We start from the raw sequence: 10,863 nt of genomic DNA, 5'->3' as shown, positions 1-10,863 counted from the left end.
ATGGACGGTGGTGACGGCAGCGGCAGCAGCGATCCGGTTCCCGGCCCGGGTCCAGAAGGGGAGCAGCGGCCCGAGGGGGAGCTTTTGGCCCCAGAAGGCAGCTCCCCGGACAGGTAGGGGCGGACTGTTCCGCAGACCCAGCTCTCAGTCCTTCCCAGAACCCGCGCCCCAGATATTCCCAGTAGCCGCCATATGTCGCCCCATTCATTCCCCAGACCCTCCAAAGCCCGTTCTGGCGCCTCCAGGCTCCTGGCCCCCTGGCCACGCCCTCTCTCTGCCGATTTTCACTCTCCCTGATACCCCCTAATATCAGCCCCCTTCGCCCTCGCTGCCCCCGGGACCTGCCCCACCCACAGTTTCTACCTTACCTCTAAGACCCCGAGTTCCCCCCGCCCTTCCGGCCTCCAGAGTCCCTCCCTCTAGGCCCTGCCCCCCGTCTTCTCTGTAAGCCCCAAGCCTGCAGCAACCTCAGTCCGGGTTCCAGCATGTCAATGTGCTCGAGGGTGCGTGTGTGTTGTAGATGGGCTCGCCAAGGTGTATGTCCTAGGGAAAGGGGAGACACTCGGCCGCCAAACTAGGGTCTGTCTTTGTCCATCACCATCAGTCTCCAGTCTGCCGCCCCGCATGGCCAGCTGCGCACGTGTGGGCTGGAGCCCCACGTGTGGGCAGCCACCTGCACTCTTTGGATGTGATGGGTTGGCAAGCTCTGAGACTCAGGTTGCGGTCAGTACCTTCCCTGAAGGGGCACCAGGCTGGCAGGACAGAAGGAACACCTTCCCGCTGTGGGCCCAGATCTTCGTGTCTCTCCTCTCCCTTCCTCCACCATATGTGTGAGGGAACAACCCAGCCAGGTAACAATATGGCGCAATTTCTGTGCCCTGCCTGTTCTGCCGCCCCCAGGATCCCTCACCTGACATGACGCTGCCTCTTTCTCCTGCCTGGACTGAAATAGGAAGCATTCTTTGGGGGCATAAGGAGAGGTGGACACATAATCTCCAGACTGCCCCAGTTAAATGTATATTCTGTACCTCAGAGTGAAGAGGAGACCCCACAAGCGAAGAGAAATGTTTCCTTCCCTCTATTGTCAAACCAGCCTGGATAGATTTAGCCACCTTTCAGACTGAAAGGCACAGAACTTTCTTCGATGGGATGAGAGACAGGATTAATGTGCTTCTTGGAGCAGGGGACTGCCTGGCACTATGGCCCGACCAAAGAGCCAAGGATGCCACGGCAGAGACAGTGACAGGGCAGGGGCCAGGAGCATCCCTAGAAGGGGCTGGAGAGTCTTTTGCTGCCTCAGATATTTTGCCCATGATCAGCCCTATGTTGGACTACTCACTTCCCCTGCACATAGAGCTCATATTTGAACACAGGAACTATTTGCTTCTTCTAGTAACTCCCTGAGACCTCTGACCCCTCTCTGCACCTCCTCAGAGACCCTGGACAAATCAGGCAAAGGGACTCATTTCAGTCCAAGAAACAAAAATCATTCCTGCTGAACTAAACAGCACTCTGGAGAATGACTAAGACAGTGCATGCATGCGCACACGTGCACACTCACACACACACACACACACACACACATTTACCAACGTACAGACAACAAGGCAATTTGAAACAATTCATTATTTGCGTCTTTAAAATTACTTTTTCCTAGTGGCATGAACTGGAGCTCCCTCATCTATCCTGACCATTCTGCCTGATCACGTGGATGTTCATATGCTATATGTCTGTGAGCTTGGGGCATGGTTAATATTCCTGCATATTTGCCCCTTATGGGGCTCCCAAGTGAGGGTCTGGGGCACTATTAGCCAGGCCCTGACTTCTATGGCCATGAGTCAGACCTGTGTCTTCACTTTTCATTAACCTTCCTACCTGCCCCAGTCACTTAGCCTACAGGCCAATGTGCCCAGGCAAGCAGCCCAGGAAACTGCTCATCCCAGTCAGAGCCATGGAACTGAGAGGGTGAGAATGAAAGCCCCCAAGAGATGCAAGGCAGACAGCTGATCCTAGGTTCCTGGAGAGGGATAAAAGGGATTGACAGGAAGGGGCTGGGCTAGGGAGATCCCAGTAGAAGCAAACCGATGGTGGAGACTGAAATCCCCCTTGAACAGAAGCCTGCTAAGCAAGGGGGGTGCTGATGAGATTTGGTAGGCTGGTTAAGGAGGACTGAGTTCAGTTCTCAGCCACTACCCCCTGGAGTGCTGGCTTCCCTTCATGAAAAAGAAACTGACACTCCAAGTGGGAACTTGACTCCTAAAACAAGCCCAAAGCTCAGTGATGCTTTAAGATCGTGGGCAGCTGAAATAGGCACCCTGGCTGCCCCACCCTCCTGACTCTGGAAAGCAGGCCCTACTCTAAAGCGGGAGACCAAGACTAAAATGGGTCACCTTGTGCTTCCCTGGTGGTCCAGTGGTTAGGACTCCACCTTTCAAGGCAGGGGGCATGGGTTCAATCCCTGATCTGGGAACTAAGGTTCCACACCCCACAGGGTGCAACCAAAAATGTATACAAAATAAAATGGGTCACCTTCATGCCTTCAGGGTCCAACCCAGACCAAGCACAGTGCCCAGCATGTGGCAAGTGCTCAGAAAAGAACTGCAGAATAAAAATCTTAAAGAAATAGATATCCCCACTTATACATATGAAACCCAGGTCATTTTTCCAGCTTCCCTTTGGCCCATGGGGATGGATGTATGAGGGATTTAACTGCCAGGACACTGGTTGCTATGTCATTAACTTTATGGGGTCATCTGAGGTCTTGCTTGAGAACAACTTCAGTCAAATTCCTATTTTTCTAAATGTATAGTAAAAAAAAGAAGAAGAAGAAGAAAATGTAGTGGTTTAAATCATGAGACATATTCTAATGCAGCTTTTGATAACAAAAGGAAAAGTACTGGGACTTCCCTGGTGGTCCAGTGGCTAAGACTCCATGCCCCTGATGTAGGGGGACTGGATTCTATCCCTGGTCAGGGAACTAGATCCCACATGCTGCAGCTAAGACCCAGCACAACCAGAAACAAATAAATATTTAAAAAAAGAAAAATAATTATAATTACGTATGTAGAGAGATTCTTAAGGTGTGCTGCTAAGTCACTTCAGTTGTGTCCAACTATGTGCAACCCCATAGACAGCAGCCCACCAGGTTCCCCTGTCCCTGGGATTCTCCAGGCAAGAACACTGGAGTGGGTTGCCATTTCCTTCTCCAATGTGTGAAAGTGAAGTCGCTCGGTCATGTCTGACTTGTCACAACCCCATGGACTGCAGCCTACCAGGCTCCTTCATCCATGGGATTTTCTAAGCAAGAGTACTGGAGTGGCTTGCCATTGCCTTCTCTGCTTAAGGTGTGAGAAGTTCTCAAATGGAGATATATTATCTGAAGTGCCTAAAGAGTTCAAATTGTAAATATAAATATACTTCTTAATCTACACACTTCCTGCAGCACTGAGTGTGAAGAGGCAGGAAAGCAAATGTCTTCCACATGCCAGGCTCCATGCCAGGCACCTCACAGATTTTTCCTCAGTTAATTCCCATGCCAACTTGAGAGGGGGACCTTATTCTCATACCCTCACTCAGCAGACAAGGATGTCAATGTTCCAAGAACTATGTATCTTTCCCAAGACCCCAGAGCTAAAGGATGATGGGGCCAGGATCCCACCTCCACTGCTCCCCCATTTTAGTCTCAGCATGAGGGTTATCCGTGCCCCTCGACTCTCTGCCACCCAGCTTTCTGGCAGGATGAGAAAGAGCTTGTTTTTCAGTTCCTCTACTTGGTTTCTGGGCAGAACCCAGCCTCTGTGGGCAATGTCCACTTGCCATCACAGCCAGGACTCTGGCCCATGGCCCCTTCAGCAGTGCAGCAGGCAAGACTGGAAGCCAGGGTTGGGTCAGCAGACACCTGGCTGTCCCATGGGAGCTATGCAAATTCTAGCAGGCAAGGTGAGCCAGGAGGATGGAAGAAAGGAGACTCACTGGTGGGCCCAGACCCTCTGGGAATCACCCATGGCCCTCAGGCACTTGGTTCTGTGACCATCTTCTGTCCTAGGTCTAGCAATCCTGCCACTGGGGTAGGACTTCAACTCCCCCTGCACCCAAAGAGTGGGGCTGGGTCCATGTACAGAATACTGCCCCCATGAGTAATCTGGAAAGACGAATCTATTGCCAACTCCTTCCTGGCAAGTTCCTTGGGGGTCCTAACTCCCTCTCCCAACTGTGCACAGCCTTGAAGAGCAAACCTCTTCCCCAAGTCCTAGGGTTGGTAAAAAGGCAATAATTGCTTATGCCAAACTTTCCCTGACTTTCCCTGGCTTTTAAGGTAGGAACAAAAGTGCAGCAGGTGCTTAATCAGCGTCTGACAAGAGAATGAAGAGACGATTGCAGCAGACAGAGCTGGGCTCAAGGCCCGGCTCTTCAGGGCTCACTGAACCTCATTTCTCAAATCTATAAAAGGAAAGTTCTTCCCCTGTATGGTTTTTAAAGGTGCAAATTAAGATCATATGTGTTTGGGGGTGCAGAGACCAATGAGGGAATGAGACAATGAACCCCAAGAGGTAGGCTGGAGGTGTAGACCCACAGCCCCCATCCTCGTCGCCTCCTGCCAGAACCAGTAACAGAAAAGCCCAAGCCCCATCCGTCTCAGCTCACTGAACACTGCTGGGGCATGGTATGAACCACCACTGTCCCACCCCCATTTTCCCTGCCTCCTCCTCCCCCAGGTCCCAGAGCAAGGCTGTGGCCCCGGAGGCCAGCCCAGAGAGGAGCTGCTCCCTCCACAGCTGCCCCCTTGAGGACCCTTCCAGTTCTTCTGGACCACCACCAGCAACTTCCACCCTCCAGCCTGCGGGCCCGTCCAGCCCCTTGGCCCCTGCTCACTTTACCTATCCCCGAGTACCGCAGGAGTATCGAGGGGGAAGCTCCCTGCCAGGGCTTGGGGACCGGGCAGGGCTGTGCTCCCATGGCTCCAGCCTCAGCCCTTCCCCAGCCCCCTCACAGCGTGATGGGACCTGGAAGCCAGCATCTGTGCAGCACCACGTGGTCAGCGTCAGGTAAGGAGGAGTCCAGCAGCTGGCCAGCTGCCCTGGAAGGTAGGGCAGGGCTTCAGAATGGGCCAACTCCCTGAGGTCTAGATTCCTTCACTAGGAGGCAGCCCAAGTGTCTCCTGCCTCTGATGGAGGAGGCAGCCCGGGAAGAGGAAGGAAGGGTTGGAACTTGGGAGTGGGGAGGCTTGCAAGGGTCGATGCCAACTTCCTCTACCCTCTACCCCTACTCCAACCTCCCACCTTACAAGAGGACTCCAGCAAGCAAGTGTCTTTTCTTCTCTCCCGTAGGCAGGAACGGGCCTTCCGGATGCCAAAGAGGTAGGCCTGGGCCTTTTCTGGACCCATCGGGTGACCACGCCCAGTTTAGCTCCACCATCCCTTCTTGGTGGCTTCTAAGCTCACCCATTCCCTGCTACCATGCCCAACGCCAACTCATGTAGGATGTCTTCCTCTTTCCCAGCTATTCCCAGCTGATTGCGGAGTGCCCAGTGGCTGTGCTGCTGCTGTGTCTGGCTTTCATCCTCCTCTGCACCCTGGCTGGACTGCTGGGGGGCCAGCTACCTGATTTCTCCAAGCCCTTACTGGTGAGGGGCCACAGGGAGGGATGGGGCCCCCATGCCTGACTACCTCAACTCGGTCTGGGGCAGAACTTTGGAGTGGCCCTGCTAAAAGTGGACTCTCCAGTGAGAGCTCAGAAAGGGTACAGCGGTGAGCCTCGTCTCCAACCATACAGGCAGGGAGGCCAGCCCTCCCTGCTTCAGGGACCCAAAGGAGCAGAACTGAGAAGGAAGAGGAACTCCCTCTTTTTCTGTTCTGATCTTCTCTGCCCTCCTCCCTGCAGGGCTTTGAGCCTCGGGACACGGACATTGGGCGCAAGCTAGTGGTCTGGAGAGCACTGCAGGCCCTCACAGGCCCCAAGAAGCTGCTTTCCCTTTCCCCAGACCTTGAGCTGAACAGGTAATGGCTTCCCATCTTTCCATTTTGGGGGGCAACCGGAGACAGAACAGGGTCTCCAGAGAGGAGCCAAAGTCAGGTCAGAGGACTTCCCTGGCTATCCAGCAGTCAGGACTCTGCACTTCCACTGCAGGGGACCCAGGTTTGATCGCTGGTCGGGGAACTAAGATTCCACATGCCATATAGTGCAGTCAAAAAAGTTAAAAAAAAAAAAAGGCAGGTCAGAGGGCCTTGGAACCCCCTGGGCAATGGTATCTGGCCTCTTCTGAGCCCCTCACCTCCTGGACAGTGCCTGGTATAGATTTTTTTCTCTATCTTAGCTCAAACCCCCACACCACCCTGAGCCCTGCCACACCCTGGAGCAGTGCCCAAGAGGGGATGGTCCGGCCTCGGAGGATGGTGGAGTCCTTGGAGGACAGAGGGCAGGAGAGCTTCTTCTGTGGCCCCCCTGGTAAGTCGCAGCCTGGTCAGTTCCTGGCTTTAATGGTGGTTCTCCCTCTCCTCACCGACTAGAACTGGAGGGCCCAGGAGAACAAATCTGGGCAGACAGAAGGTGAAGGAGACTGGCCAGTCACATTCAAGCCAAGGAAGTAGGGTTACAGCTGGGAGGACGAAGCAGGTCTCAGTTGCTCCAGCCAGGAAGGGTCAAGCTGGATGGGGGTGTGGCACAGGGGAGGGATGCAGGCCCAGTATCAGGCAGCCAGGCACAGGTTTGAGGCGCCTGAGAATCTGAGCCTTATATGGCCCACAGTAAGCATCTTCCCTTTGGTGGGCCCAGGATCTGGGGCCAAAGCACTGAGCTCTGGGCTGTGTGTTGCAGAGAAGAGCTATGCACAGTTGGTGTTCATGTCCACCTCAGCGGGCAGCCTGTGGAACCTGCACGCCATTCATTCTATGTGTCGCATGGAACATGACCAGGTGAGCCGGCTGAGGAGGTGCCAGGGCTTGGTGGGGGTGGGGAGAGCCAGGGACCACGGACCTGATCGTAAGGAAATACAGTTGAACCAAGGTTGCCAGGCTGGGCTAGGAAAGAGCATTCCCTGCTTAGAAAAGTATTGCAACCCTACTAAGAGGCTCCAGGTTGTGGGGGAGAGGAAAGTGAAGAGTCAGCTGCTTCCAGAAGTGCCAAGACATAGCTGCTGGAAGACAGACCCTCAGAGCCTGGGGATTTTCAAAAGGTCCTGAGACTCCTCATTGAAGGAGTCAAGATGTAGCTGCTGGAACAGGGGCCTGACCAGTCAGGTCAAGATACCTCTCTGCCACTGCCCCGCTACCTCAAAGGAGGTGAGAGAGCCTGGGACAATGCTTGGAAACCTGGACCCCAGCAGTTCCCCTGAGCTCTCTCCTGCTGTGTGTGCCCTACAGATCCGCTCCCATCCCAGCTTTGGGGATCTGTGCCAGCGTACAGCAGCCAATGAGTGCTGCCCAAGTTGGTCCCTGGGCAACTATGTAGCTGTGCTCTCCAATCGCTCCTCCTGCCTAGACATTACTCAAGCCGACACAACCCGTACGCTGGCCCTGCTGCGGGCCTGTGCCCTCTACTATCACCGTGGTGCCCTGGTGCCCTCCTGTCTGGGACCCGGAAAGGACAAGCCCCCACGCTGTACCCAGGTTCCCACCAAGTGCTCCCGGAGCAGTGCTGTCTACCAACTCCTGCACTTCCTGCTGGACAGGGACTTTCTGAGTCCCCAGACTGCGGACTACCAGGTGCCCTCCCTCAAGTACAGCCTGCTCTTCCTGCCCACCCTGAAGGGCGCCTCCATGATGGGCATCTACCTGGACCGCCTCGCTATGCCCTGGGGGCTCTCCGACAACTACACATCCGTCACCGGCATGGACCTGGGCCTCAAGCAGGAACTGCTGAGGCACTACCTGGCCCAGGACACGGTTTACCCCTTGCTGGCCCTGGCCGCCATTTTCCTCAGCATCGCCCTCTACCTGCGCTCGCTCTTCCTCACGCTCATGGTGCTGCTGGGGGTGCTGGGCTCCCTGTTGGTTGCCTTTTTTCTCTACCGAGTGGCCTTCCGCATGGCCTACTTCCCCTTCGTCAATCTGGCAGCCCTCGTCCTGCTGAGCAGCGTCTGCGCTAACCACACCCTCATCTTCTTCGACCTCTGGCGCCTCAGCAAGAGCCAGCTGCCCTCCGCGGGGCTGGCGCAGCGCGTGGGCCGCACCATGCACCACTTCGGCTACCTGCTGCTGGTCTCGGGCCTCACCACGGGCGCGGCCTTCTACGCCAGCTACCTGAGCCGCCTCCCGGCCGTGCGCTGCTTCGCGCTCTATATGGGCACGGCCGTGCTGGCGCACCTGGCGCTCACGCTGGCCTGGCTGCCCTCCTCCGCGGTGCTCCACGAGCGCTACCTGGCGCGCGGCTGTGCGTCCCAGGCGCGCGGCCCGTGGGCCGGCAGCGCGCCCCGGCGACTGGCACTGGCACTCCACCGACGGCTCCGCGGCCTCCGGAGGGCGGCCGCCAGCACCTCGCGCTTGCTCTTCCAGCGCCTCCTGCCCTGCGGCGTCATCAAGTTCCGCTACATTTGGATCTGCTGGTTCGCCGCGCTGGCGGCTGGGGGCGCCTACATCGCCGGCGTCAGCCCCCGCCTGCGGCTGCCCACGCTGCCGCCGCCCCGCGGCCAGGTCTTCCGGCCCAGCCACCCCTTCGAGCGCTTCGACGCCGAGTACCGTCAGCAGTTTCTGTTTGAGCGGCTGCCTCAGGGCGAGGGTGGCCACATGCCCGTGGTCTTGGTGTGGGGCATCCTGCCCGTGGACACGGGCGACCCCCTGGACCCTCGCAGCAACAGCTCGCTGGTGAGCGACCCTGCCTTCTCAGCCAGCGGTCCTGAGGCCCAGCGCTGGCTGCTGGCCCTCTGCCGCGGGGCTCGGAATCAAAGCTTCTTCGGGGCCCAGCCGGAGGGCTGGCCCACACTCTGCTTCATGGAGGCCCTCCAGCGCTGGATGGAGAGCCCCGGCTGTGCCCGCCTGGGGCCGGGCCTCTGCTGTGGCCACTCGGGCTTCCCCTGGGCCCCGCAGCTTTTCCTGCACTGCCTCAAGATGATGGCTCTGGAGCAAGGCCCGGAGAGCCCCCGGGACCTGGGACCCCGCTTCAATACCCAGGGCAGCTTGGCTGCCCTGGTCCTGCAGTTCCAGACCAACTTCCCCTACAGTCCAGACTACAGCCAGGCGCACCACTTCTACACTGAGGTCAACCACTGGCTGGCAGCAGAGTTGGGCAGGGCACCTCCTGGCCTGCGCCGGGGTTGGTTCACCAGCCGTCTGGAGCTGTACAGCCTGCAGCACAGCCTGAGCACCGAGCCTGCAGTGGTGCTGGGCCTGGCGCTGGCGCTGGCCTTTGCCACACTGTTGCTGGGCACTTGGAATGTTCCACTTAGCCTGTTCTCAGTGGCAGCTGTGGCAGGCACTGTGCTGCTCACCGTGGGGCTCCTGGTTCTGCTCGAGTGGCAGCTCAACACTGCCGAGGCCCTCTTTCTCTCTGCCTCGGTGGGCCTCTCAGTGGACTTCACTGTCAACTACTGCATCTCCTATCACCTGTGCCCACACCCTGACCGCCTGAGTCGAGTGGCCTTCTCACTGCGCCAGACCAGCTGCGCCACAGCAGTGGGGGCCGCGGCCCTGTTTGCAGCCGGTGTGCTCATGCTGCCTGCCACGGTGCTGCTCTATCGCAAGCTGGGCATCGTCCTCATGATGGTGAAGTGCGTCAGCTGCGGCTTCGCCAGCTTCTTCTTCCAATCTCTCTGCTGTTTCTTTGGACCAGAGAAGAACTGTGGGCAGATCCTCTGGCCTTGTGCACACCTGCCGTGGGATGCCGGAACTGGGGAGCCTGGTGGGGAGAAGGCAGGTCGCCCACGACCAGGGCCGGTGGGAGGGGTGCCCGGGTCCTGCTCGGAGCAGTACGAGCTACAGCCACTGGCACGACGCCGGAGTCCCAGCTTTGACACCAGTACAGCCACCAGCAAGCTGTCTCACCGGCCCTCAGTGCTCTCTGAAGATCTACAGCTGCATGATGGCCCCTACTGCTCCCGACCCCCGCCAGGCCCTGCATCCCCGCGGGAGCTCTTCCTGGACCACCAGGCAGTTTTCAGCCAGTGCCCGGCCCTGCAGACTTCCTCTCCCTACAAGCAAGCTGGACCCAGCCCCAAAACCCGGGCCAGGCAGTACTCCCCGGGGAAGAAGGCTGAGCTGGTGCAGGCCTCACTAGAAGCCCCAGCCCACCCTCCCAAGCCCAAGCCCCAGGTCGTGGAGCCCCCTGATTGCCTCTGCTCCTCAGCCAGCACCCTGGAGGGACTCAGCGTCTCTGACGAGACCTGCTTAAGCACCTCCGAGCCCAGTGCCCGTGTGCCAGATTCCGTGGGTGCCTCCCCAGAGGACCTGGATGAAACCGAGCAGACAGTACCTGAACGGGGCCAGCTCAATGAGAAGCGGGACACACTGTGGCTGGCACTCAAGGAGACTGTTTACGACCCATCTCTGCCCGCCTCACACCAGAGCAGCTTGTCCTGGAAGGGCCGTGGGGGGCCGGGGGATGGCAGCCCTGTGGTGCTGCCCAACAGCCAGCCAGATCTGCCAGATGTTTGGGTCCGCAGGCCCAGCACCCACACTTCAGGCTACAGTAGCTGAGGGAGGCCCAGGGAGGCCCGACTGGGGCACAGAGCCTGTCAGGGATGACGAGGCCGGAGCAGCACCAGGTTAGAGCCTGATAGTGTTTCCCCACATCAGCGTGGTGAGGTCTTGCTCTCCAGCTGTGGATTTTAAACCCTGCCAGATGTTCTGGCCCTGGTCTGGGCTGCCGCTTACTCCCCACACCTGGAGGATTCGGTATGGGGGGTGGTCTTTGGAGTGAAATGCCAGGCTCTCC

At 57.7% G+C, this 10,863-nt stretch overlaps 1 protein-coding gene across 1 annotated transcript; it reads left to right on the top strand.

Moving 5' to 3' along the window:
* On the top strand, positions 1-10,625 carry DISP2 (dispatched RND transporter family member 2). Its single transcript, XM_055437338.2, has 8 exons — positions 1-113; positions 4,716-5,045; positions 5,328-5,357; positions 5,500-5,623; positions 5,881-5,996; positions 6,314-6,444; positions 6,814-6,911; positions 7,359-10,625. The coding sequence occupies exons 1-8, from the start codon at positions 1-3 to the stop codon at positions 10,623-10,625; spliced, it is 4,209 nt and encodes a 1,402-aa protein (XP_055293313.1).
* The last annotated feature ends 238 nt before the right edge of the window (positions 10,626-10,863 follow it).

Source organism: Moschus berezovskii, chromosome 9, assembly GCF_049115385.1.
Source record: "Moschus berezovskii isolate FMDL1 chromosome 9, NW_MosBer_1.0, whole genome shotgun sequence".
NCBI lineage: Eukaryota > Metazoa > Chordata > Mammalia > Artiodactyla > Moschidae > Moschus > Moschus berezovskii.
This window is presented reverse-complemented; position numbering and strand designations above follow the sequence as displayed.

Bases quoted from the DNA above. Each gene is read 5' to 3' on its own strand.
- DISP2 (XM_055437338.2), top strand. From the start codon at position 1: ATGGACGGTGGTGACGGCAGCGGCAGCAGCGATCCGGTTCCCGGCCCG. The intron at 5,046-5,327 runs GTAAGGAGGAGT...TCTCTCCCGTAG, and splicing joins CACCACGTGGTCAGCGTCAG to GCAGGAACGGGCCTTCCGGA. The intron at 5,624-5,880 runs GTGAGGGGCCAC...TCCTCCCTGCAG, and splicing joins ATTTCTCCAAGCCCTTACTG to GGCTTTGAGCCTCGGGACAC.